Raw genomic sequence first — 26,008 nt, forward strand, 5'->3', positions numbered from 1 at the left:
CAGAACTCTCAGCACAGGACAAGCTGTCTGGGCAAGGAACTACGGAGGGGGCAACAAATGGACACAGGGGGTTGTCATTGAACAAACAGGTCCCCTATCATACGTCATAGACACTGGGAACAATTCCCACATCCACAGACACATCGACCAACTACGACGTCGCAGCCCACAAAATATGGGGGAAAGGGGGAACGACGAAATGCAGGCAGAACCCCTGCCGCAAACATTATCACACCAAACCCCCCCCCGATCAAATTGCACCACAACAAGACCCCGCACAAAACGACTCTGAAACGACGGAGCCAAGTCCCCTGCCCCCTGAGCCAGATCCCGACACGCCTGGGGAAAGGGAACGACCAGCAGAGACAACCCCCCGGCGCTCCGAAAGAATAAAAAGACCCCCCGCCTATTTGGAAGACTTCGAATGGGGAAACCCAAAAAAGAAACAGTTGGAGAAACATCAACTCAATCAGAGGGAGGGGTAAGGGGTGTTATGTATTCACATGTTAATAATGTTTGTATATATATAAACAGGGCTGAGGTAAAGCCGCGGCAGCTTTTGACAGCTGTCAAAAGCTGCCGGACAGAACTACGCAGGCGCCAACCGACTGACAGCTCTCGGCTGTCAAAATCACCTGGCAACAGCACGCGCTACCGATGACAGCTCCGAGCTGTCAAAACCAGCCGACTCCGATTGGCGAAGTGGGCGGCGTGGGAAACTGGCTCAGCCCTGATTGGCCAAACCGTTGACAGCTGCTAGTATAAATAGGAGCAATGTTCTTCTGTTGTTTGCCTGGTTTGTAAATAAAGTTAAGTTGCTTAACTTTGCTGTCTCGCCTGCTTCTTCGCTAAAGCACAGGCATGAATGCTTTCATGCCAAGTATTTCTTTCTCTTTGATCTATCATTGAATAAAGCTAATATGATTGCATCTCTGCGTATGCTTTTACTTGGAAGCACCTTTAACGATCCATCGTCCTCGTGAGATCACCTCACATAAAATGCCACAGTATGCTGTGTGCATGGAGGACAGGATGCAAAACTATAACACACACACACACACACACAAATCTAGCAAAGGCAAACCTGGATTCTAGGATTGAAAAGGACAGCCCCAAAGTCCTCCATTTATGACTGGTCGCTTAGCAACTGTTCAAAGTTACAACAGACTCTCCGAAAGATACGTAAGACATGGGTTTCCTCACCCATGTGGTCACCTTACAGGCAGTCCTTGAGTGATGATCAGCTCCCGCAATTCCTGCATGAAGCAGACTATCTGGACCCGTACCAGTCTGGTTTCAGACCCGGTTACAGCACGGAAACGGCATTGGTCGCACTGGTGGATGATCTCTGGCGGGCCCGGGACAGGGGTTGTTCTTCTGTCCTGGTCCTTCTTGACCTCTCAGCGGCTTTTGATACCATCGACCATGGTATCCTGCTGCGATGGCTCGAGGGGTTGGGAGTGGGAGGCACCGTTTTACGCTGGTTCTCCTCCTACCTCTCGGGCCGCTCGCAGTTTGTATTGGCAGGGGGACAGAGATCTACCCCGAGGCCCCTCACTTGTGGGGTGCCTCAGGGGTCGGTTCTCTCCCCCCTCCTGTTTAACATCTATATGAAGCCGCTGGGTGAGATCATTCGTGGTTTTGGGGTGAAGTATCACCAATATGTGGATGATACCCAGTTGTTTATCTCCACCCCGAGCCAACCCAGTGATGCCCTTGACGTGATGTCCTGGTGCCTGGAGGTGGTGCGGGTCTGGATGGGAAGGAACAGGCTCAGGCTTAACCCCTCCAAGACCGAGTGGATACCGGCATCTCGCATTGTCCAACAAGCTCCATCTCTTTTGATGGGGGGGAGGTATTGCCCCCCTCAGAAAGGGCCCGCAACTTGGGTGTCCTCCTGGATTCACGGCTTAATTTGGAAGATCATCTAACGGCCGTGACCAGGGGGGCCTTCGCACAGGTTCGCCTAGTGCGCCAGTTGCGCCCCTTTTTGGACCGAGATTCACAGTTACCCACGCCCTCGTCACTTCCTGCCTGGATTACTGCAATGCTCTTTACATGGGGCTGCCCTTGAAGAGCACCCGGAGGCTTCAACTGGTGCAAAATGCGGCCGCGCGGGTGCTTATGGGAGTATCTCAGTACTCCCATGTTACACCACTCCTGCGTGAGCTGCATTGGCTTCCGGTTGCCCTCCGAGTGCGATTCAAGGTGCTGGTAATTACCTTTAAAGCCCTACATGGCTTAGGCCCGGGGTACTTGCGAGACCAGCTGCTGCCATTGTCAACCTCCCATCACCCGGTCCGTTCCCACAGAGTCGGCCTCCTCAGGGTGCCGTCGGCCAGGGAATGCCGGCTGGCGACCCCCAGGGGGAGAGCCTTCTCTGTGGGCGCGCCGACCCTCTGGAATGAACTGCCCCCGGAGCTGCGGACGGACCCTGACCTTCGGTCCTTCCACCGTGACCTGAAGACCTGGTTGTTCCAACAAGCGGGCCTGGACTGACTACGTTTTTTAATTAGGCTTTTACTGGGTTAAATTGTATTTATTGCATTTACTGTTTAATTCTTTTTTAAATTTTTTACTTTATGTTTTTTAAATTTTTATGGTTGTGAGCCGCCCTGAGTCCTCGGGGAGAAGGGCGGCATATAAATTTAATCAAATCAAATCAAATCAAATCCCAACCGAGCCCAAAATTTCTGTTGCTAAGTGAGAAATTTGTTAAGAGACTTTTGCTCCCATTTTACGACCTTTCTGGAAACAGTTGTTAAATGAATCACAGTTAGTAACTTGGTTGTTAAACGAATCTGGATTCCCCATAGACTTTGCGTGTCAGAAGGTCGTCAAGGAGGGCCATGTGACCCCGGGACACTGCGACCGTCATAAATACGAGTCAGTGGCCAAGCGTCTGAATTTTGATCATGTGACCCTGGGGGGGGGGAGGCTGCAATGGTCGTAAGCGTGAAAAATGGTCGTCACTCACTTTTTTCAGTGCCGTTGTAACTTTGAATGGTCAGTAAATGAATGGTATATAAGTCGAGGACTACCTTTATAAGGTCTCCTGGTTGTGCAGGGGGTTGGACTAGATGACCTCCAAGGTCCCTTCCAGCCCTAGGATTCTACCGTATGTTCTAAAATGCCAATAGAATTCCATAGTGTGCTGTGTACATGGGCGGTGGGATACAAAACTATAGCACACACACATACACACACAGACACAGACACAGACACACACAGACACAGACACACACAGACACAGACACACACACACACAGACAGACACAGACACAGACACACACACACACACACACACACAGACACACACAGACACAGACACACACACACACAGACAAAAACAGACAGACACAGACAGACACAGACACACACACACACACACACACACACACACAGACACAGACACAGACACAGACACAGACACAGACACACACACACACACACAGACACAGACAGACAGACACAGACAGACAAAGACACAGACACACACAGACACACACAGACACACACACACACAGAGACACAGACAGACAGACAGACACAGACAGACACAGACACAGACACACACAGACAGACACAGACAGACACAGACACAGACACAGACACAGACACAGACACACACACACACACACACACACACACAGACAGACACAGACAGACACACACACACACACACACACACACACACACACACACACACACACACACAGAGACAGACATACACACAGACCAAAAACCAGCAAAGGCCAAACTGAATCCAAGGAATGAAAAGCACAGTTCAAGGGGATGTATAGGTAGACCTCTACTTACGACCACTGCTTAGCAACTCCTCAAAGTTACCATGGACAACCCCCCCTCAAAAAAAAAAGATATTTAGGACCTGGATTCAAAGTCCTGATGGCTGTCTACCCCCCGCCCCCCCCCCCCCCGTCGCCCCTGCGATCACATGATCTCATTTGGCTGGTTCGGCAACCGGTATGCATATATTTATTTTATTTTTCATTACTCAGCTTCTATGCCGAGGCGGCGTTCCTGACGGCCAGGATACTCACGTGTTCTGAGTTGCACTTGGTGAGTTTAATGCCAGAGCAGAGCGCCATTGCTGCCTTTTCGTGATTGAACACCCGGAACTGGACAAAGCCAGAGAGAAATTCACCTGGGACACAGAAGAGAAATACTAAATGCAGTTGGGAGGGTTTTGATTATTTTCACAATCTTGGTGGAAGACAATTGACAATCTGGGACTTCAACTCCCAGCATTCCCCCCAGCATGTTATTGAGCTGAAGCCCACCCCTCTTAAAGCACTCTGGCTGGGGAATTCTGGGAATGGAAGTTCGCCCCTCTTAAAGCAGGCTGGCTGGGGAATTCTGGGAGCTGAACTCCACCCCTCTTAAAGCACTCTGGCTGGGGAATTCTGGCAGTTTATTTATTATTATATTTTATTTACCGTATATACTTGAGTATAAGCCGACTCGAGTATAAGCCGCGACCCCCAATTTCACCCCCAAAAACTGGGAAAAGTTGTTGACTCGAGTATAAGCCGATCCGCCGTTCTGCAAGCCTCCGCCGCCGGCGGAGGCTGGATCCGCGCTCTGCAAGCCTCTGCCGCCAGCAGAGGCTCGATCCGCCATTTTGCAAGCCTGAATACACAGGAATACCCTGTGTGGCCGCGGCTCTCGGGGAAGCCCTGGCTGTCCGCTTCCTCACTCCACGCTGCCATTCGGGGCCCGCGCGTTCCCCGGGCAAATCGCGGCGCCCAGCAGGCGAGGAAACACGCCCGTTCCAGTCGCCCCCCCTTCCCTCAGGAGACGCGAAGCAAGTGACCGCCCGGAGCTTACCGAGGACTTGCGCGCGGCCGAGGCTTCGGTGCTTCCAGGATCACGCGCACCTCTCCCAAGCCGCCGCCGTCCGGAGACCTGCCGAAGTTTGGGGAGGTTTGGGGAGGTGCGCGTGCACCTCCCCAAACCTCCCCAAACGTCGGCAGGTCTCCGTTCCTCCGCGCAGACCTGCCGACGTTTGGGGAGGTTTGGGCGCCTCCCCAAACCTCCCCAAACATCGGCAGGTCTCCGTTCCTCCGCGCAGACCTGCCGACGTTTGGGGAGGTTTGGGCGCCTCCCCAAACCTCCCCAAACGTCGGCAGGTCTCCGTTCCTCTGCGCAGACCTGCCGACGTTTGGGGAGGTTTGGGCGCCTCCCCAAACCTCCCCAGGTCTCCGTTCCTCCTGCCGAAGTTTGGGGAGGTTTGGGCGCCTCCCCAGGTCTCCGTTCCTCCGCACAGACCTGCCGACGTTTGGGGAGGTTTGGGCGCCTCCCCAAACCTCTCCAAACGTTGGCAGGTCTCCGTTCCTCCTGCTGACGTTTGGGGAGGTTTGGGCGCCTCCCCAAACCTCCCCAGGTCTCCGTTCCTCCTGCCGAAGTTTGGGGAGGTTTGGGCGCCTCCCCAAACCTCCCCAGGTCTCCGTTCCTCCGCGCAGACCTGCCGACGTTTGGGGAGGTTTGGGCGCCTCCCCAAACCTCCCCAGGTCTCCGTTCCTCCGCGCAGACCTGCCGACGTTTGGGGAGGTTTGGGCGCCTCCCCAAACCTCCCCAAACGTCGGCAGGTCTCCGTTCCTCCTGCCGACGTTTGGGGAGGTTTGGGCGCCTCCCCAAACCTCCCCAGGTCTCCGTTCCTCCTGCCGAAGTTTGGGGAGGTTTGGGCGCCTCCCCAAACCTCCCCAGGTCTCCGTTCCTCCGCGCAGACCTGCCGACGTTTGGGGAGGTTTGGGCGCCTCCCCAGGTCTCCGTTCCTCCGCGCAGACCTGCCGACGTTTGGGGAGGTTTGGGCGCCTCCCCAAACGTCGGCAGGTCTGCGCGAGGTTTGGGGAGGTTTGGGGAGGGGCCCAAACGTCGGCAGGTCTGCGCGGAGGAACGGAGACCTGCCGAGGTTTGGGGAGGCGCCCAAACCTCCCCAAACGTCGGCAGGTCTGCGCGGAGGAACGGAGACCTGGGGAGGTTTGGGGAGGTGCCCAAACCTCCCCAAACGTCGGCAGGAGGAACGGAGACCTGCCGACGTTTGGGGAGGTTTGGGGAGGCGCCCAAACCTCCCCAAACGTCGGCAGGTCTGCGCGGAGGAACGGAGACCTGGGGAGGTTTGGGGAGGCGCCCAAACCTCCCCAAACGTCGGCAGGTCTGCGCGGAGGAACGGAGACCTGGGGAGGTTTGGGGAGGTGCCCAAACCTCCCCAAACGTCAGCAGGTCTCCGTTCCTCCGCGCCCTGAAGCAGGCAGGCAGGGCGCGGAGGAACGGAGACCTGCCGACGTTTGGGGAGGTTTGGGGAGGTGCGCGCGCACCTCCCCAAACCTCCCCAAACTTCGGCAGGTCTCGGACGGCGGTGGCTTGGGAGAGGTGCGCGCGATCCCGGAAGCACCAAAGCCTCGGCCGCGCACAAGTCCTCGGTAAGTTTTTTTGTTGACTGGAGTATAAGCCGAAGTGGAATTTTTCAGCCCAAAAAGTGGGCTGAAAAATTCGGCTTATACTCAAGTATATACGGTATTTATTATTAAATTTTTATACCGCCCTTCTCCTGAAGGACTCAGGGCGGTGCACAGGGCAATAAATACAAAAACAGGATACAAAAGTTAAAAGCGATTAAATAAATGCCCAAGGTTAAAACAATAATTAAGATGTATTAAAACCCCAACCCTAACCCATCATACCAGGTCAGACTGCTCAAATAGATACGTTTTTAGATCGCGCCGGAAGGAGCGAAGGTCGGGGGCCGTCCGGAGCTCAACCGGCAAGCGGTTCCACAGGTCTGGCGCGCCCACAGAGAACGCCCTCCCCCTGGGGGCCACCAGTCGACATTCTTTGATCGGGGGCACCCTGAGGAGGCCCTCTCTGTGGGAGGGCACTGGACGGAGGGAAGATGACGCCGGCCGCAGGTGTTGCCGTAGGTAATCCGGACCCATGCCATGTAGGGCTTTATAAGTCATTACTAACACCTTGAATTGAACTCCACCCCTCTTAAAGCACTCTGGCTGGGGAATTCTGGTAGCTGAACTCCACCCCTCTTAAAGCAATCTGGCTGGGGAATTCTGGGAGCTGAAGTGCACCCGCCTAAAAATGGCCACATTCTCACTGTGCCAGACTCTTCCCATTCCTATTCCTTTTTCCTAGCAGCTGGAGTCTAGACTTTTGGGGCATACCAAATGCCCCCCAAGACACATCGTTAGCCTAACTTTCCCAATCTGTTTTCTAAACCACCTTAACTGCGGCACCAGTTTTGGGAAGGAGCCCTTCCTTTGCCTTCCTCCTCAATCTTAGCTTCGGCAGATGAAGTCCCAGCTGAGGAACTGCATTGTGACCGTGAGAACTATCGACCAATGGAACAGAAGTTGCCTTCAGAAGTTGTGGGAGCTTCATCGCTGGAAGCTTTCAAGAAGAGACTGGATTGCCATCTGTCAGAAATGATGTTTCAGGGTCTCCTGCTGGGGTGTGGGGGGGTTGGACTAGACTAGATGACCTACAAGGTCCCTTCCAACTCATGCTTACCCCGTCCATTGGGAGAGTACAATTCTGAAGTCGTCTGGGCATTACCAACATCGTAAACAATAGGGATAGCCGGGCCGTTGTTGGTTGGACAGCTGCCAGCACCATATCTCACCGGGTATTTCTGGAAAGCAAACCACAGCTGGATTATTTCCATGCATGACTGCTCCATCAGCAAAGCACAGGCAGAAGAGGAAGATGTTTTACCGTGTCCTCTTCAACCCAGTTGTAGCACTCTGAGATGAACCGAGGCCCAGTCATCAAAACAGAGTTTGACTCACGCTGACTTCTTGGACCATGACCACCCAGTCAAGGTCCAACTAGAGGTTTTGTGGGCACCAAGATGGTTGCTTTGATCCTCTTTTGAGAGGTTTTCTTCACCTCCCAAGTTTTAAGACTAGTTCTGGGATTCTGGTGGACTCTCAAACAACCACTAAAGAGATAGATAGATAGATAGATAGATAGATAGATAGATAGATAGATAGATAGATAGATAGATAGATAGACAGACAGACAGACAGACAGACAGACAGACAGACAGATAGATAGATAGATAGATAGATAGATGGATGATAGGTGGTAGATAGATAGATGGTAGATGATACATGATACATGCATAGATGATACATAGATACACAGATGACACATAGGTGATAGATGATAAATAGATAGATAATAGATATAGATAGATAGATGGTAGATAGATGGATAGATAGATGATAGATTGATTGATAGATGATACATAGATGATAGGTGATAGATAGATAGATAGATAGATAGATAGATAGATAGATAGATAGATAGATAGATAGATAGATAGATGGCAGATAGATGATACATATACATAGATACATGATAGATGATAGATAAATAGATGATACATAGATAGTAGATAGATATAGAAAGAAAGAAAGAAGAGTTAGAAAAATGATAGATAGTAGATAGATAAATAGATAGATAGAAAGAAGATAGATAGATGATAGATTTAGATAAAGTATAGATGTAGATGATAGACAGACAGACAATAGACAGTTAGACGCTTATTTCGTGTTTTAGGATCAGCCGGGATCAGGCCCAAGAGATGGGTGGTTCTAGGTATCCCATATTTGGTGAGTCGTCAAGCAGAAAGGCAGAGAAGTCAGGTTGGTGGGGCTCACTTCATAGAGGTGGAGAAGGTTGCCCCCTTCACCCGCCAAGAAGCCTGTCTCGGTGTGGTATCTCAAGAAGGAAAGGTCCCGCCATTTCTTGATCGGGGTGTTGTTGGGAACATGCCATATGGAGACATCTCGGGCTGAAAGATCGTAGTAGCCTGGGTTCTGGAAAAGAAGAGAGACCATGGAGGACACTGGAGGACAGTTCGAGAGTTCCTTTCTAAGATGCTTTGAGAAGCTCTAAAACTTGAGATTCTGCAGAATGATACGTTCTCCAGATGCCTGGAGAAGAACCGTCATGAAAAATTACCAGCGAGAGGGTTGACCCTAGCAGCACTGCACAAGGGCCACGGGGGGACCTCTTCCCTTCCCCCATTGACTGGAAGTACCTCTTGAAGAAGGAGCAAAATTACTGGGCTGCCACAAGGAAGAGGTGTGTGTGTGTCAAGTTATTCTCCAAAATGCCTGAAGGCAGGACAAGAACCAACAGATGGAAACTAACCAAGGAGAGAAGCAACCTGGAACTAAGGAGACACTTCCTGACAGTGAGGACAATTAATCAATGGAACGACTTGCCTCCAGAGGTTGTGGGTGCTCCAACACTGGAAGTTTTTAAGAAGAGACTGGACAGTCACTTGTCTGAAATGGTCTAGGGCAGACATGTCAAACACAAGGCCCGGGGGCCGGATCCGGCCCATGAAGTGGTTTCATGCGGTCCGCAAACCCATCCTGGAAACAGTGAGGGAACGGCCCCCCACTGCCTTGGCCCTGGCCCAGAGACCCTCCTTCTGCCAGAGACCCTCAGATCTGTCCCACTCCTGCCCAGGCCCCCATAGGCACCCTTGATGCAAACGATGTAGAGCTGGCCACGCCCACCCAGTAGGCCACGCCCACCCAGCCCCTTGAGGGCAACTGCAATGCTGATGCGGCCCTCAATGAAATTGAGTTTGACACCCCTAGTCTAGGGTCTGCTGCTTGAGCAGCGGGTTGGACTAGAAGATCTCCAAGGTCCCTTCCAACTATGTTATTCTGTTAAACTTACGAAGTAAGGGATACTCCAGTAATACAACATGATTGTTGTTGCGCAATTCTGCAGCCATGTGTGCTCAACCCAGCATGAGTCAGGACATTTTATGCCCAAACTGGCCTGTCCGGTCATCTTCGGACCTACCACATTTAGGTTCAAGGTCAATGACAGTGGACAAACAACATCTGCTATTTTTTTTGCACCAAATATTAAACATCAGCCAGCACTGCCTGTTACTACCAACTCTTTTAGACTGATTTTGACCTGTGGCTAAAAAAGGCTCTTTAAAAAAAAGTTTGCTTTTTTTCCTTCCCCTCAAATGAGTTATTCTTACCTTGTAGTCATCACTTGTGGCTCCGACGGCTGATCCAAAGATGTTATTGTTGGACCAATTTCCGTCTCCGTCGGGGTAGTTGGCATTGCTACCTTGCTGACTGGACCAGCGATCGCCAACGGTGCATTTCCCAAAGATGTTGTTCTCGTGGACACTGGCCACCAGCGTCCAGCCGCCTCTGTTGGTGGACATGTCACAGAAGGTCTGGTAGACCTCACCATCTTTGGTGGTCAGGCTATACAGTCCATCTGCCAAACAGCAAATAGAATATATATGTGTAAGGTAAAGGTAAAGGTTCCCCCGCACGTGCGTGCTAGTCGTTTCTGACTCTAGGGGCCGGTGCTCGTCTCCGTTTCAAAGCCGAAGAGCCAGCACTTATCCGAGGATGTCTCCGTGGTCACGTGGCCGGCATGACTAGATGCCAAAGGCGCACGGAACACTGTTACCTTCCCACCGGAGTGGTCCCTATTTTTCTACTTGCATTTTTACGTGCTTTCGAACTGCTAGGTTGGCAGAAGCTGGGACGAGTAACAGGCGCTCACTCTGCTACGCGGCACTCGGGATTCGACCCGCCAAACTGCCGACCTTCTGATCGACAAGCTCAGTGTCCTAACCCACTGAGCCACCGTGTCCCTCAATATATATGTGTATATACACACACACACACATTTATGCTCAATTATTGATATTTCAAAATGACCTCGTCCTCCTCCTCCTCTCCTCAAACCCCCTTCCCCTCTAGCACTGATGATGTTACCTCGTTGGATAATGAAACGTCTGCAAGAAAACAAGCTCAGAGAGCACTAAGGACCCCACAGTCTTCCTCTTCCTCCTCTCCTTCCTTTCTCCTCCTCCTTTCCTCCTCCCCCCTCCTACTACTTTTCTTCTCCATTTGTCCTCCTCCTTCTTTCTTCCTCCTTCTCCTCCTCCTCTTCCTCCTTCTGTTCCTCCTCCTCCTCATTCTCTCCTTCCTCCTCATTTGCCCTTCTTCTTTCTTTCTCCTCTCCTCTTCCTCCTTCTCTTCCTCCTTCTTTCCTCCTCCTCCTCCTTCCTCCTCCATTTGTCCTCCTCTTCCTCCTTTCTTCCTTCTCCCCCTCTCCTTCCACCCTCCTCCTCCATTTGTCCTCCTGTTCCTTCTCCTCCTCCTCCTTCTCTCCTCCTCCTTCTCTCCTTCCTCCTCCATTTATCCTACTTCTTCCTCCTCCTCCCATCCTCCTCCTCCTCCTCTCCTTTCTCCTCCATTTTTACTCCTCCTCCTCCTCTTCCTCACATCCTCCTCCTTCTCCTACCTTTCTCCTCCTTACTTCCTCCTCCTGTCTGCTTTTCATGACCACGAACACCATTTCAAAATAACCAATTTACATAAATGGTAGAAGATAATGTCGGTTTTGAATTATAATGATAAAAAGAGTTGTAATGATTCCAAGCTATGTAATCAAGAACTATACATATCAGGTTAACAGAAATTAACTATGGCTGGCCGGGGAATTCTGGGAGTTGAAGTCCACCTATTTTCAAGCTGCCCAGGTTGAGAGAGGCTGCTTAGATTCTCATTGTTGACATGATAAACGGGGCCGAAAAAAGGACGGCCTCTGGTATTTAGAAAAAAATGACCCAAGGCTTTGAGCAGACCTTTTCTTTTTATAAAGCAGGTCTCGCCAACCTTGGCAAACTTTAAGACTTGTGGACTTCAACTCCCAGAATTGATGGCTGGCCGGGGAATTCTGGGAGTTGAAGTCCACAAGTCTTAAAGTTGCCAAGGTTGGAGAGACTCCTGTAATAAAAGATCAGATTGACCAGTAGCCGGAGGAGGTGTCATAAAATCAAAGTGCAGGCACAACTGTGAAGTGAAAGCCCCTTCCTCTCTTTTCCATGCCTCCCAATGCACAGGGTTGGCCTTCCATCCCATGTATGTGGCCACCATTTTGACTCTTTTGCCCCCTGGACTGTGGGGCATGGGGGTGGAAACCGGAGGGAGAGACTGATTTGTCGCAAAGGAACTTATGATGAAGAAGGGAAGCGGTGGGTGCTCCAACACTGGAAGTTTTTAAGAAGAGACTGGACAGCCATTTGTCTGAAATGGTATAGGGCAGGGGTAGGCAACCTTGGCTCTTTTATGACTTGTGGACTTCAATTCCCAGAATTCCTGAGCCAGCCTGGCTCAGCTTGGAAACCTCTCCCTTTCCCCTCAGCATGGCTGGCTCAGGAATTCTGGGAGTTGAAGTCCACAAGTCACAAAGCAGCCTAGGCCTAGGCCAGGGATAGGCAACCTTGGCTCTTTTATGACTCGTGGACTTCAACTCCCAGAATTCCTGAGCCAGCATGGGGGAACTATGGCTCCTTCATGACTCGTGGACTTCAACTCCCAGAATTCCTGAGCCAGCCTGGCTCAGCTGGGAAACCTCTCCCTTTCCCCTCAGCGTGGCTGGCTGAGGAATTCTGGGAGTTGAAGGCCATAAGTCATAAAAGAGCCAAGGTTGCCTACCCCTGGTATAGGGTCTGCTGCCTGAGCAGGGAGCTGGACTAGAACACCTCCAAAGTCCCTTCCAACTTTGTTATTGTTGTTGTTATTGTTATTGTTCAGAAGTGGAGTGATTGGAGCAGGCTGAGAAGAACTTTCAGCGGCCCGTTTGCCCACCTGCGGCCTCTGGTATTGCCGCCTTGATTTCCTGGCAGCTCCGGTACAGCTTCTGGGGCTGGCCTGTCTGGGTGGGGTGGCAGGATGACCCCGCTTCCCATTTCTTCAGGACGTCCAGGAGGTCTTCCTTGGCTGTGCTGATGTAGCTGTTGCCACCTGTCGACACAAAACACAACAAAACGTAACTGAACCACAAAGCCCCAAGGATGTTCTGTACCTTCGCTACCCATTGCCCCCTTGGCTTTATTATTTTAATTTATTGGTTGATTTTTTAAAATGGATTGGCCGCCCATCTTACCACAGGGTAACGCTGAGTGGCTTTACAATATTTTAAAAAAGATAAAACTACAGGTAGTCCTCAATTTACGACCCCAATGGAGCCCAACATTTCTGTTGCTTGCCTAGTACAAAATTCACGCTTCCGGTGCTGAATTTGCCCTATGATATATAAACCAATGCTGTCTTAATGAAAGAAGCATTTTTTTCATTATTTATTGTTTTCATATTGATGAAAGAATTTCTAAAAAGTGTGCAGAGAATAGCCACAATGATGATTAGGGAACTGGAGGCTAAAATGTAGGATGAATGATTGCAGGAATTGGATATGTCTCTTTTGATGAAAAGAAGAATACGGAGTGACATGATAACCGTATTCCAGGATTTGAGGGGCTGCCACAAAGAAGTGGGGGGGGGGGAAAGCCTATCCTCCAAAGCACCTGAAGGCACAACAAGAAGCAACAGATGGAAACTAATCAGGTTGTTCACCAGAGCACCAGAGAGAAGGACGAGAAACAATGGTTGGAAACTGATCAAGGAGAGAAGCAACCTAGAACTAAGGAGAAACTTCCTAACAGTGGAACAGCTGGCCACCAGAAATTGTGGGAGCTCCATCACTGGAGATCTTTAAGAAGAGATCAGACAGTCCCTTGTCTGAAATGGTCTAGGTTCTTCTGCTTGAGCAGGGGGCTGGACTAGAAGACCTTCAAGGTCCCTTCTAGCTCCACTCCACTCCACTCCATTCCATTCCATTCCATTCCATTCCATTCCATTCCATTCTATTCTATTCTATTCCATATTTTCTATTCTATTCTATTCTATTCTATTCTATTCCATTCCATTCCATTCCATTCCATTCCATTCCATTCCATTCCATTCTATTCTATTCTATTCTATTCTATTCTATTCTATTCTATTCTATTCTATTCTATTCTATTCTATTCTATTCCATATATTCTATTCTATTCTATTCTATTCTATTCTATTCTATTCTATTCTATTCTATTCTATTCTATTCTATTCTATATTTTCTATTCTATTCTATTCTATTCTATTCTATTCTATTCTATTCTATTCTATTCTATTCTATTCTATTCTATTCTATTCTATTCTATTCTATTCTATTCTATTCTATTCTATTCTATTCTATTCTATGAGAGAAGCAACCTAGAACTAAGGAGAAACTTCCTAACAATTAACCAGTGGAACAGCTTGCCACCAGAAGTTGTGGGTGCTCCATCGCTGGAGGTTTTTAAGCCACTTGTCTGAAATGGTATGCTTGAGCAAGGGGGCTGGACTAGAAGACCTCCAGGGTACCTTCCGGTCCCAGAATTCAGTGATCCTTTGAGAACCCGCTTTCCCACAGATCCACCAGTTACTCACTCACATGCAGTTTGTGCTTTTGCGAAGGCAGCCCAGGCCAGCAACAGAAGCGCCAACAACCTCATTGTGGATCAGCCTCTAGAGAAAAATGAGAATTAATCTGTCTGTGAATTAATAGCCGAGATGGGGCTCTTTAAGAATCTGTGCAGAGGTAAAACTGCAAATGTAGATGCTACTGGCACTGTTTGATTGTCGTGGTGAAACAGACTTTGTGACTAATCGCTCTTCTTGCCAACTTCCAGGAACAGAGCCCTGTTGTTTTCAAATTCTGCCCAGCTGCCAAGACAGCAGCATTTGTTTTTAAATGGTTTTGAAATACATCCTTCAGATTTTATCGGGGTTGAATGATTTTGCCGCAGGAGTTCTGAGAAAAAAAATATTAAAATCATTTCTGGCAAATTACCAAGACTCTTCTTTGATTTGATGGGCAATTTTAGGGCTGGTTGAAACATGGAATCAGAAAAATTGCAGCTCTTACCTACTTTTCTGAAGAACAGAGCCTTTTTTTAAAAAAAAAGAATAAACAGGATTTAGATCTCAAAGTACTTGGCCACTCAGCTTTTTAAGATAGATGTTCTCCCCAAGATTTTTTGGGATCATAATCTTGTGAGCTTCGCTTATAAGAGGAAATTGTATTCTTTTAGATCCGGAGTCTCCAAACTTGGCAACTTTGAAAGACTTGTGCATTTTGGCTGGGGAATTCTGGGAGTTGAAGTCCACAAGTCTTACAGTTGCCAAGTTTGGAGACTCCTGTCTGGAGATTCTCAGTCATCCAGATCAAGGTTGTCCCAAAGTGCTTTTTTCGCCATGCTGGCCCTCTGCCTGACCACTACCTATTTTAAATATAACGACGGTTTCTACAGACAAATACACGGCTGCCCATTGTCCCCCCTTTGTGGCCAATCTCTACATGGTAGAAACCCTAAACTCCTTCACAGGAATTCCACCCACTTCCTGGTAAGGTGTGTGAACAATACTTGGGTCGAGATCAAAACACAGGGACTGGAAGCCTTCACCAAACACTTCAACCCTGTGGACAAATACATCAAATTCATGGGGAAAGATGTTAAGGAAAATAGTCTGGCAGTGCTGAGCTTGTCGATCAGAAGGTCGGCAGTTTGGTGGGTCGAATCCCGAGTGCCGCGTAGCAGAGTGAGCGCCTGTTACTCATCCCAGCTTCTGCCAACCTAGCAGTTCGAAAGCATGTAAAAATGCAAGTAGAAAAATAGGGACCACTACGGTGGGAAGGTAACAGCGTTCTGTGTGCCTTTGGCGTCTAGTCATGCCGGCCACATGACCACGGAGACGTCCTCGGACAAGCGCTGGCTCTTCGGCTTTGAAACGGAGATGAGCACCGGCCCCTAGAGTCGGAAACGACTAGCACGCATGTGCGGGGGAAGCTTTACCTTTACCTTTTTACACATTAAGGAAGACAGAAGCCTTAACATTGAAATTTACAAAAAACCTTAGCACACAGACCAATATTTACATTTTGATTCTCACCACCCATTGGAGCACAAAGGTTATCAGAACCCTAACACAGAGGTCCCCAAACATTTGGGCACCGTGGAGAGAGTTTTTCCCATGGACTGGAGAGGGCTGCTTGTTTGTGCAGCCTGTTTGTTGCCATGCTGTGGCCCGGTACTGGTCCACGGACTGGGGGTTGGGGACCCCTTCCCTACACCACTGAGCTGATATAGGAGAACAAACCCATTCAGCCATCCATCTGCTGAAAGGCCAGTCTTTCAGTCCATATTCTGGACAGAGAGGACCAGTGGTTTGAAAGAGGGGTCAAAGAGGCCATCTGTGTCAAAACTGAACAGCCCTCCCTCAACTGGGGGTGGGGGTGGCGATACGACATCATCTATCTCCAGTCTACACCACCGTTCCAAAAATGTTCCACACCCATTTGAACCACTCAGGTGACCCTGAGGGCACAGCTAAACCTCCAGGTAGCATTAACGACTCGCTAAAAGAATGCAAATGACCAGCAGTCTGCAAGGAGTATAAATCTTTCCATTTTCTACCCTCCAGTCAGAGCAGAAGAAGCTTCTTGGATGAGAAGTGAAATGTCTTCAAAGAAAAACAAGAAAGCCCATTTGGAGATTCCTCTTTTAGATGGAGACTGTGGGAAATGTTGCCACAGAAAGAAGCAACAGCAGAGGATTGTAAAAGGCAATTATTTTTTTTTAAAAAAAGGGATATAATTTAGGTAAGGCACTGTTTTAAGACGGGTTTGGGAAGCAAGCAAAGCCTTAAAGTAAATCCAGAATGTTGTAGGGTCTTCTGCTTGAGCAGGTGGTGGGTGTGGGTGTGGGGTGGACTAAAAGACTTCCAAGGTTTTTTCCAACCCTGTTATTCTATGTTCTTCAAGGTAAAGGTAAAGGTTCCCCCGCACATGCGTGCTAGTCGTTTCCGACTCTAGGGGCCGGTGCTCATCTCCGTTTCAAAGCCGAACAGCCAGCGCTTGTCCGAGGACGTCTCCGTGGTCATGTGGCCGGCATGACTAGACACCAAAGGCGCACGGAACGCCGTTCCCTTCCCACCGGAGTGGTCCCTGTTTTTCTACTTGCATTTTTACGTGCTTTCGAACTGCTAGGTTGGCAGAAGCGGGAACGAGTAACAGGCGCTCACTCTGCTACGCGGCACTCGGGATTCAACCCACCAAACTGCCGATCTTCTGATCGACAAGCTCAGCGTCCTAACCCACTGAGCCACCGCATCCCTCTCTATGTTCTTTATTAGAGGTTAATTTTATATGACATACTAGAGAACTTTAAAAAGCAGAAACGAAAGCAAGAGTTTCCTAGATATTTTGACAGCAGGTCCAGTGACACGGAGTCCCCTTCCTTGGATGGGAATCAGAGGCAAAAGGGTTGGTCTAGGTGACCTCAAGGATCTTTCCAACACTGTCATTCCACGGCTGCATTCTTACCACTTGCTTAATCTGATGACTGAAATCAACTCAGTTCTGGGATGGTACAGTGCAATGAGCAACACACTAACCAAATCTCACCGTGTGTTAAATCAGAAAAAAAACAACAACCAACCCTTAATGATGGTTAATATTAAGAAACCTATGAATGCTGGGCGTAAACTGGTCTTTGGCTGTTGGGTTGAGCTTGCTGTGGGAACATCGGCTATAACCCCCATTTAACAAACCTCTCAATTGTTCTACTAAATAAAAAAGCCACTTCAGTCTAGTACTTTGTGTTGCAGAATCCATGCTTCTCCATCTGCACCCCAACATTGGACCCCCCCCCTTCTGCTTCCTGGCTAAATTTATTACTTTATAAATTTATTACAAGGCACCTGAAAGCAGGACAAGAAGCAACGGATGGAAACTAGTCAAGGAGAGAAGCAACCTGGAACTGAGGAGGGATTTCCCGGCAATGAGAACAGTTAACCAGTGGAACAACCTGCCTCCAGAGGTGGTGAATGCTCAAACACTGGAGGTTTTTAAGAAGAGACTTTACAGCCATTTGTCTGAAATGGTATAGGGTTTCCTGCTTGAGCAGGGGGTTGGACTAGATGACCTCCGAGGTCCCTTCCAACATCATCATCATCATCATCATCACCATCATCATTTATTATTATTATTATTATTATTATTATTATTATTATCATTATTATTATTATTATTATTATTATTATTATTATTATTATTATTATTAAGAAACTTCCTGACAGTGAGAACAATTAACCAGTGGAACAACCTGCCTCCAGAAGTGGTGAATGCTCCAACACTGGAAGTTTTTAAGAAGAGACTGGACAGCCATTTGTCTGGAATGGTATAGGGTTTCCTGCCTGAGCAGGGGGTTGGACTAGATGACCTCCAAGGTCCCTTCCAAATTATTATTATTATTATTATTATTATTATTATTATTATTATTATTATTATTGTTATTATGACTTACCTAACTGATCTCAGGCGTTTCTTTGACGTCTGATAATGCACTGAGCACAGGTTTGTCTTGTCTGGATGAGGAGGACTGCGTTGTCTGAAGAAAGCAGGAAGCTCCAATCAGCCTGGCTTTCTTGCTCAACTTTATTAAGTGGTTCAGTTTCAAAATTCCACCTCCCCACCACACAAGGAAGTGAAAAGCAGGAAATCCTGAAATGAGGAGGGGCTGCTGTTTGCACAAAGAAGGTGAGAGAGTTTCGGGAATGGGGCTGGCCAATATAAAAGTCAATAAATGTGATAATCTTAGCTGTCTCTGAGCTTGGTGTTTTCCTTGCAGATGTTGCATTACCTGATTAGGTAACATCTCCAGTGATAGAAGGGAGGGGGCTGCTGAGAGGAGGAGGAGGAGGAGGAGGAGGAAGAAGAAGAAGAAGACAATGACTGTGGGGTCTTTGGTCCGGGATGCTCTCCGAGCTTTTGTGATTTTCTTGCAGACGTTTCATGACCCAGCTAGGTAACATTGTCAGTGCTAGAAGAGAGTGGGTTTATGAAGAAGAGGAGGAGGAGGAGGAGGAGGAGGAGGACAATGACCTGGGTCATTGACCCAACTAGATAATATCATCGGTGGTAGAAGAATGAGACTAAATGGTGTGGAAATATTGTTTATCTCGATGTGCCCGTCGATGGCTGATTTGTCCGAATGTTAGGATTCTCTTGCATTTTTGGACTTAAGTTTTAGCTAGGATGCTCACAGTTTTCAATTCGGCAAAAAAGAAAAAGAAAAAAAGAGGCATTTTCTCTTTGCCATTCCTTGGAATTGTTTGTGGTTCTTACAGAGCCTGCCCCGATTGATTGATTGATTGATTGATTGATTGATGGTGGGGGAGATGGCAGGCTGGTCCAGTCACAGAAAGGAGAATGGTGGCAGGTTGTTCTTTCTTTCATATAAAGAATATTAGAGTTAGAAGGGACCTTGGGAGGTCATCTAGTCCAAGGCTTTTCAACCAGTGGTACGGGTACCACCTGTGGTACATTGGCACCTGGCAGGTGGTACGCGGCCATCCTAGAAAAGTAGTGGGGGAGGGGAATGAGCTGAACCGGTGGCAGTACCGCAGAAGCCTGAGCGAGAGACGGCTGGAGCTGCAGGGCTGTCAGGGCTCAGCGGAAGCGCCAGGATCAGTGCCAGGATCCAGCTGGAGCTCAGCGCTGATCCTGGCGCTTCTGAGCCCAGAAGAAGCGCTGATCAGTTGGAATGTGGCAGCATCTCCAGGGTCTTGGGATTTACATTCAGATGCTTGGCAACTGATTCATATTTACAACGGTCACAGTGTCCCAGGGTCATGTGAAGTGACCCAAACCTGCTGCAACCACCCAGCAGAGGGGGGGGGGAATAAAAACCAAACACCCCCCACCCCACCCCCACTGCCAATCCTCAACAGAAATGCTCACAACCATGAAAACCTCGGACAGGAGGAAGTGCGCCGCCGGGCGGGCAGGCAGGTGTCTTGCTCGGCTGTGGCTCTGGGGGGCACTTTTTTCAGTGCCATTGTAAACTCAGTCACTAAGCGAACTGTTGTAAGTTGAGGACCACCTGTGCTTTCCTTTCCTTTTCTTTTTTTTTTGGTCATCAAGTTTTTGGCCCCTTACTAGGCAACTGGTGGTACTCAGATGTTGCCATATCCTAAAAGTGGTACAATGGGTGAAAAGGTTGAAAAGTCCTGGTCTAGTCCGACCTCTTCCTCAAGCAGGAGATCCTAGACCAGGGGTCGGCAACCTCGGTTCTTTTATGACTCGTGGACTTCAACTCCCAGAATTCCTGAGCCAGCATAGAGACTTACCACTAGACCAGGGGTAGGCAACCTCGGCTCTTTTATGACTCATGGACTTCAACTCGCAGAATTCCTGAGTCAGCTGACTTAGGAATTCTGGGAGTTGAAGTCCACGAGTCATAAAAGAGCCGAGGTTGCCGACCCCTGTCCTAGACCATTCTGGACAAATGGCTGTCCATGAATCGAAATGATGAGACCAACGTATTAGCCAAGGGGACCTTCTCAGTGTAGAGATTTTGCCTCTGTCACCCTTCCAGTCATTGATGCTGAAAAAAATGCAAGATTCCTGAGATATCGTTGGGGCCAGACGAACTAGAGAAGATAAAGGAATCACAGGCAGTCCTGGAGTAACAACCACAACTGAGTCCAACATTTCTGTTGTTAAGTGAGACATATGTTAAGTGAGTTCCCCCCCATTTCTCGCCATAGTTGTTAAGCTGAATCACTGCAGTTGTTAAGTTAGTCACACGGTCGTTAAGGGAATCTGGCTTCCCCATTGACTTTGCTTGTCAGAAGGTCCCAAAAGGGGATCACATGACCCGGGATACTGCAACCGTCATAAATAGGAGACAGTTGCCAAGCATCCAAGTTGTGATCACATGGGGATGCCACAATGGTCATAAGTGTGAAAAATGGTTATAACTTCTTTTTTTTCCTCCCCAGTACTGGTGTAACTTTGAACGGTCACAAAATGAATTGTTGTAAGTTGAGGACTACCTGTATTCTAGTTTATCTCTGAATGCCAACCTAATTTTGCTTTCTTCCGAAGGAATATGCAGAAGGGTGATCGTGACAAATAAAAATCACGCTTCTCCCAATGTTTCTAGGGAGTTTGTCCCTGTAAAGATCAGTATTGTGGAGGTCACCTTAAAGGGGACGAAATGTTTGTGAAATAATTTACAAACTGCACCCTAGTTAATGATTTGCAGTCTCTTAGGCAAAATTACAAGCAGAAATGAGGAAGTCGCATATTGCACAAAGACATTTCATAAGCATGGCTGGCTGGGGAACTCTAGGAGTCGAAGCCCACCGGTCATAAAGTTGACAAGGTTGAGAAACGGACAACAGAGTAAGGCACACTCCAGGATTGAATCAGTTTGTGAGAGGGTTACTCCTGATTTACTCTCTTAAGCAACAACCCTGGTTTGAAAGAACATGGGAAAAGATAAAAGTGTAGCGTCAAAGCAAGAACATCCGTCGGAAACTTGACATGTAGCTTCTTTTCTAGAACTTCATGGTGTCCACCTTGGGTGTGGAGCTTCGTGGAAACCCCTTAAGAATGGCCTTGGTTCTCCAAGATTTTTGACACGGATGTCTGAGGCTTACTTGTGCCCTTATGGCTCATAAACACCTTGACCAGAAGCTTGTGGGCATCGGTTGCCACATCCTCCACAAATGTTTTCAGCATGCTGTAGACCACCGCGAAGGACAAGCCTACCGAGGCCATGGGCACAAGCTGTTTTGGCAGGTTGGGTGCTCTGCTGGCCGCTTGGATGAGCAATTCCACCACAACTGCTTTGGTGACTGCAGGAGCCAGTGGAGACCTGATAAGGGCCTTCAGCTGCTCAACGGGCTGGTCTACATGTTCAGCAGTCCTCCTTAGGGAGTCCTCTTCCAAGCCAAAGCTGATGCAATAACCTTGCATGGTTCTGACCAGCAGGTCCACATTGCACGCCACCGAAATATCTGAGATAGCTTCAGTCTGGACCCCACAGGCCACCACGGCCACCAACCACAAGTGTTCTAGCATCATGTCCTTCTTCTTCTCCAAGATGCGATGGGAGATATTAGGGGTGGCAAGGAGGAACGAGTGACTCTTTGGTAGATCCAGGTTCTTCTGCAGAGTCTCTTCCAGAAGATAGAAGTCGTACTTGCTGAGTAGATGGCTGGAAATAAGGAAGATCTTGGGAGATCTCACTTTCTCAGCTTGAAGATCTTGTAGGCAGTCTTCCCGGATCTTCTGCAGGGTGACCAGCTCATTGAAGCTAGATGGGTTGCTCTGACGGATTGATTCTAGATCTGCCTCCACTTTGGAGCGGACAAAATAGTATCCTTTGCCAGCTTTTTTGACATAATAAGCCAGCTTAGCATGGAAGGACCTGAAGTGCTGAGAGGCAATAATTAAAAAGAAGTCATAGGAGGCCAGATTCACCTTCTCCACATAACGTCTGGCACTGAAACCCGGATTCCCAATATCTGGCAGATCCCACAGGATTACTTTGGGGTACTTGGGGTGTGGATAAGCCACAGGAGTTTTATTGGCCTCCACTTTTCCGGGAGAAGCTGCTCCTTCATCTTCCGCACACAGGTCCCGAAAAGTGTTGATGAAGGCTGCCCTGTCTTCTCCCGATTCGCCAACGACGGCCACATTTAAGCTGATGTTCTCCAGGGAGGACAAAGCGTCCTGGAGGCGTTTGGTCAGCTGATCAAAACTCCCCGTCTTAAAGGCAGCCTTGAGGTCCTCAATTTGCTTTTCGGTTAGAGCAATTTTGTCGTCCGCTTTTTGTGCCATGGGGTCAACAGCTTCACTTTTCTGGTCAGCCTGGGGAGGAAGATCTAAAGGGCCAAGTGAAGAACATTGCGTTAGTGGAAGTTAGGTGCCTGCATACATCTCTTTTCACCACCAAGGGCTTGATAAAATGTCATCTTGCAGTTGGGTAACCTAGCCTGGATTTCCACCAGCCACAAGATGTTAGCCTCCAGTTCTCAAAAGGCAGGGATCCTCCTAGCCATCAACCCTTCCACAGAGCAGGAGCTGAGAAAAGTTTCAGGCACCCTCGCAAAAAGCTGCTTGTAACGTTAAACTATCACACGAGATTTCAGTAATGTCACCTTCAAAATCTTATACGACGGGTTTTTAAAATGTTTTAATTTTTAAATTGTTTAGTTAATTTATTTTGGGGCTGTTTATTTAATTTCTTTTAACTTTTGTATTGTTGTTTTTATTGTTGTTAGCCGCCCTGAGTCCTTTGGGAGATAGATAGGGCGGCATATAAGTCCCAAAAATAAATAAATAAATAATAAATACAATTTTCACTCAAAATTCAATGAGACGTTGACCAACTTGTCTCTGGTCGAATCCCAAGTGCCGCGTAGCAGAGTGAGCGCCTGTTACTCATCCCAGCTTCTGCCAACCTAGCAGTTCGAAAGCACGTAAAAATGCAAGTAGAAAAATAGGGACCACTACAGTGGGAAGGTGACAGCGTTCCGTGCGCCTTTGGCGTCTAGTCATGCCGGCCACATGACCACGGAGACGTCCTCGGACAAGCGCTGGCTCTTCGGCTTTGAAACGGAGATGAGCACCGGCCCCTAGAGTGGGAAACGACTAGCACGCATGTGCAGGGGAACCTTTACCTTTACCTTACATAGATGATAGACATAGATGATAAATAGATAGATAAAGAGAGAGAGAGAGAAACACAGACACACACACGCACATACACAGATTCCTATAGCTAAAAAAGGGAGGATCTCTTTTTCCTCAAAGGGGAGTTTCCCAATTATGTTGGAATAGCAACCCTCAGATTTTGAAGGAAGGCCAGGCATGGTTACCAGATTCGGGAAAAGTCTTGCACAAATGATTATAACGGCAGACAACCAAGTCACCTCTTGCAATCCAAAGCTATGTTGGATCGTTCTCAACTCTGCAGCAGGAAAGTCATTTCAGCATTAGATCTCCATTGTTCTCAAGTCTAGAACTTGAGGGCTTTTGGAACTACAGGTTTCAAAAGCTACAAACAAATCACTGCAACTGTTAAGTGAATCATGCGGTCGCTAAGCAAATCTGGTTCCCCTCATTGAGTTTGCTTGCCAGAAGCTGGCTAGAAAATTTGCAAATATTGACCCCAGGACACTTGAACCGTCGTAACCTCATGCCAAATCCTTGCGAACCCCTGATTTGTGATGCACACGAGAACGGTGCAACCGTTGCAGGTGTAATGATTGCTCCATGGGGACTTTGAATGGTCTTTAAGCGAATAGTCGTAAGACGAGGACTGTCTACATTCTGCTCAGGTCCACATAGATCTTCCTTGACTTCAGGCAGCATTGGTGCAACCGATGGAAAATCCTGGGTTGATTCCAACATCTGGAGCTAGAAGGAAGCCAGTTGTGAGTCTTGTAATTGGGCTGGTACGAATACAGGTCGTCCTTGACTTACAACAGTTCCTTTAGTGACCCTCCAAAGTTACAACGGTGCTGAAAAAAAGTGACTCACGACCGTTGTTCACACTTATGACCATTGCAGCATCCATACGGTCACGTGATTAAAATTGAGATGCTTGGCAACTGACTGGTATTTACGACGGTCGCAGCGTCCCGGGGGGGTGGTGGTCGCGTGATCCCCCTTTTGCGACCTTCTTGCAAGCAATCAGCGGAGAAGCCAGATTCACTTAACAACCGTGTGACAAATTTAACAACTGCAGTGATTTCACTTAACAAACGTGGGAAGGAAAGTCGTAAAATGGGGCAAAACCCCCTTAACAACTGTCTCGCTTACCAAAATAAAAAATAAAAAATTGGGGGGCTCAGCTGTGGTTGTCAATTGAGGATCCCCTGTATTTGCTTTCCTTTCCCCCCGCCTTTCGCTGCAGGGACCCCCATCTTTTCTCACAGTCTTTCCGGAGGGCACCTGGCCCGGGACCCCAAGAGTCGGTGAGTGGGGTGCCAGGTGGCCCCCGTGCTTGTGAAGTCCTGCCACGTTCAACTGTCTCTTCAGCAATTTCCTTTGACCCAAGTGAGTGTTGGCTGGTGGCAGCTAAGCAGCTGCTGTAGACACCGAGTGCCGGCTGGCCGGGCTGGCCATCCCAGTGTGAGGTCAGCAATGGAATCCCAAGCAGGAAAAAAAACAAAGTCAGCTGAAGTCATGGGAAAGATTTGCATATTTTACTGTTGGGATTCAGGGTCAGCCTGTGGGTTCGGCAGTTGGGTCGGACGACTCAGAGGAGGAGGAGGGGGGTGTTGGAGAGCTTGCTGAGGGGATTGGACAGCTTGATGAGAGCCCTCAGCCAGGCCCCTCCCACCTGGTCACGATGCAGACCCAGCGGTGTGAGCCTGACAGCGTGGATGAAGATGACCCACAGCTGGCCCTGTTCAAGGACGCCCGACGCAGGAGGCAGTCAATCAGGAGTAAACAGAGGAAGGCAATGGGGCACCTCGGAAGGAGGCAGAGAGAGGCCACGCCCTGAACTGTATTTAAGGGGAATGCGTGGGAGGGCTGGTTTGCTGAAGGCAACCGCTTGGATTGTTCCTGCTTCTTAGCTCGTGTTTTATGGTTGGTGTCTTGTCTTGCTCTTGTTTTGTGTGAATAAATTTGGCAGGCTTTATTCCAGCCTCTTGCCGTTTGTAAAGGGGACGTCCCTGCTTTTGCTGCAGGGCCGGTAGCAGGCTGGCACAGAACATTTTACAACCAAGAAGCACAGCAGGCATCTGGAAGGAAAACAAAGCCACCTGTTTATAGGTGTGCTCCGAGTTCAAATTCTATGTATTACTTATCTCTCAAAGGTGGGGTTGGTTTTTTTTCCACGAGGCAACTGGACTTTCTTGCTTTTCTTTGAAGACGTTTCGCTTCTTATCCAAGAAGCTTCTTCAGCTGATGTGAAGCCAAAGGTGAACTAGAATAGAATAGAGCTACAGTAGAAGGGACCTTGGAGGTCTTCTAGTCCAGGAGAACCTAGACCAGTGATGGCGAACCTTTGAGAGACCGAGTGCCCAAACTGCAACCCAAAAGCCACTTAGGTATCGTTGGGTGCCGGGTGGGCGTGGCCCATTGGGTGGGTGTGGCCCATTGGGTGGGCGTGGCTGCAGCGGTAACAGCAGACTGGGTGGGACTAAAAAGTTCAATCAATCAATTCCAACTTTGCGAGATCTTTTTTTTCCTGCGAGAAGTTGAAATTGATTGATTGAACCCTTTCTTTTTTTTTTTGCACACG

At 48.6% G+C, this 26,008-nt stretch overlaps 2 protein-coding genes across 3 annotated transcripts in view; both read right to left on the reverse strand.

The window, feature by feature from the left end:
- ITLN1 (intelectin 1) overlaps positions 1 to 18,358 on the reverse strand; it is a 34,804-nt gene extending 16,446 nt beyond the window's left edge. The window contains exons 1-7 of one of the 2 annotated variants that reach the window (XM_083374262.1): positions 18,263 to 18,358; positions 14,350 to 14,423; positions 12,687 to 12,842; positions 10,049 to 10,296; positions 8,694 to 8,852; positions 7,540 to 7,660; positions 4,062 to 4,165 (exon numbers count right to left, since the gene is read on the reverse strand). In XM_083374262.1, the coding sequence (XP_083230388.1) occupies positions 4,062 to 4,165; positions 7,540 to 7,660; positions 8,694 to 8,852; positions 10,049 to 10,296; positions 12,687 to 12,842; positions 14,350 to 14,410 (849 nt within the window). In that variant the 5' untranslated portion in view covers positions 14,411 to 14,423; positions 18,263 to 18,358. Of the gene's footprint in view, positions 1 to 4,061; positions 4,166 to 7,539; positions 7,661 to 8,693; positions 8,853 to 10,048; positions 10,297 to 12,686; positions 12,843 to 14,349; positions 15,040 to 18,262 lie in introns of those variants that run through there. The other variant, XM_083374263.1, reaches the window with a different exon arrangement.
- Positions 18,359 to 21,338: 2,980 nt separating this feature from the next.
- Positions 21,339 to 22,590, reverse strand: LOC310647466 (interferon-inducible GTPase 5-like; the record flags this gene model as incomplete). The annotated part of the gene is made up of 1 exon (XM_083374772.1): positions 21,339 to 22,590. The coding sequence occupies one exon, from the start codon at positions 22,588 to 22,590 to the stop codon at positions 21,352 to 21,354; it is 1,239 nt and encodes a 412-aa protein (XP_083230898.1). The 3' UTR covers positions 21,339 to 21,351.
- Positions 22,591 to 26,008: the final 3,418 nt, after the last annotated feature.

This window comes from Vipera ursinii, assembly GCF_947247035.1.
Source record: "Vipera ursinii genome assembly, chromosome: 15".
Taxonomy (NCBI): domain Eukaryota; kingdom Metazoa; phylum Chordata; class Lepidosauria; order Squamata; family Viperidae; genus Vipera; species Vipera ursinii.